The following is a 924-nucleotide window of genomic DNA, read 5'->3' as shown; positions in this document are numbered from 1 at the left end:
GACACGGGGGCGCCCCCTCCCCGACCCAGCGGTGACGTCGCCCGGTGTCCCCGTCCCTCACCGGCCGCGTCCTTCCCAGCCCCCCGGGGTGCTCCCGACGGGATCTCTGTCACCCCCAGCCGCCCCGGTGTCCCCTCCTGCCACCCCGGTGTCCTCTCAGTGTCCCTCCCGTTCTCCCAGCGCCATTCCCGACGGGATCTCTGTCACCCCCACCCCCCCCGGTGTCCTCTCAGTGTCCCTCCCGTTCTCCCAGCGCCATTCCCAATGGGATTTCTGTCCCCAACCATCCTGGTGTCCCCTCCTGCCACCCCGGTGTCCTCTCAGTGTCCCTCCCGTTCTCCCAGCGCCATTCCCAATGGGATTTCTGTCCCCAGCCATCCTGGTGTCCCCTCCTGCCACCCCGGTGTCCCCCCAGCCACCCCGGTGTCCCCTCAGGTGTCCCCCCCGTTCTCCCATCGCCATCCCCACATTCCCACCCTGCCTCTCGTCCACCCCGCAGGTCTCTGGCCGGAGCCATGTCCCGGCGGCGCTGACCCTCGGCGGCGCGCCCGGCCCGGCCTCACCATGGGGAGCATCTACAAGGAATATTTCAACCGCGACAAGATCCGCGAGCACTACAACTACACCAAGGGCGACGGCGACGCCTCCGCGCCCTCGCGCTCCGTGGGCTCCGTCCTCATCGTCATCCTCTGCTGCTTCATCGTCCTGGAGAACCTGCTGGTGCTGGTGTCCATCTGCCGCAACAAGCGCCTGCACTTGGCCATGTACATCTTCATCGGCAATTTGGCCGCCTCCGACCTCTTGGCCGGCACGGCCTTCATGGTCAACACGCTGCTGTCCGGCAGCACCACCTTCAGCCTGACGCCGGTGCAGTGGTTCGTGCGGGAGGGCACGGCGGTCGCCACGCTGGGCGCCTCGGTGTTC

The 924-nt window shown here is 68.2% G+C and overlaps 1 protein-coding gene across 1 annotated transcript in view; it reads left to right on the top strand.

The window, feature by feature from the left end:
- Positions 1–6: 6 nt before the first annotated feature.
- The window catches only part of S1PR2 (sphingosine-1-phosphate receptor 2), a gene marked incomplete at its 3' end in the record, with an annotated part of 1,423 nt that continues 505 nt past the window's right edge, over positions 7–924 (top strand). The window contains exon 1 of the mRNA XM_017742323.1: positions 7–918. Coding sequence (XP_017597812.1) covers positions 265–918 — 654 coding nt within the window. The remainder of the gene's footprint in view (positions 919–924) is intronic.

Source organism: Corvus brachyrhynchos, unplaced genomic scaffold, assembly GCF_000691975.1.
Source record: "Corvus brachyrhynchos isolate BGI_N302 unplaced genomic scaffold, ASM69197v1 scaffold248, whole genome shotgun sequence".
Taxonomy (NCBI): domain Eukaryota; kingdom Metazoa; phylum Chordata; class Aves; order Passeriformes; family Corvidae; genus Corvus; species Corvus brachyrhynchos.
Note: the sequence above shows the minus strand (reverse complement) of the source record. Positions and strands in the feature narration are given on the sequence as shown.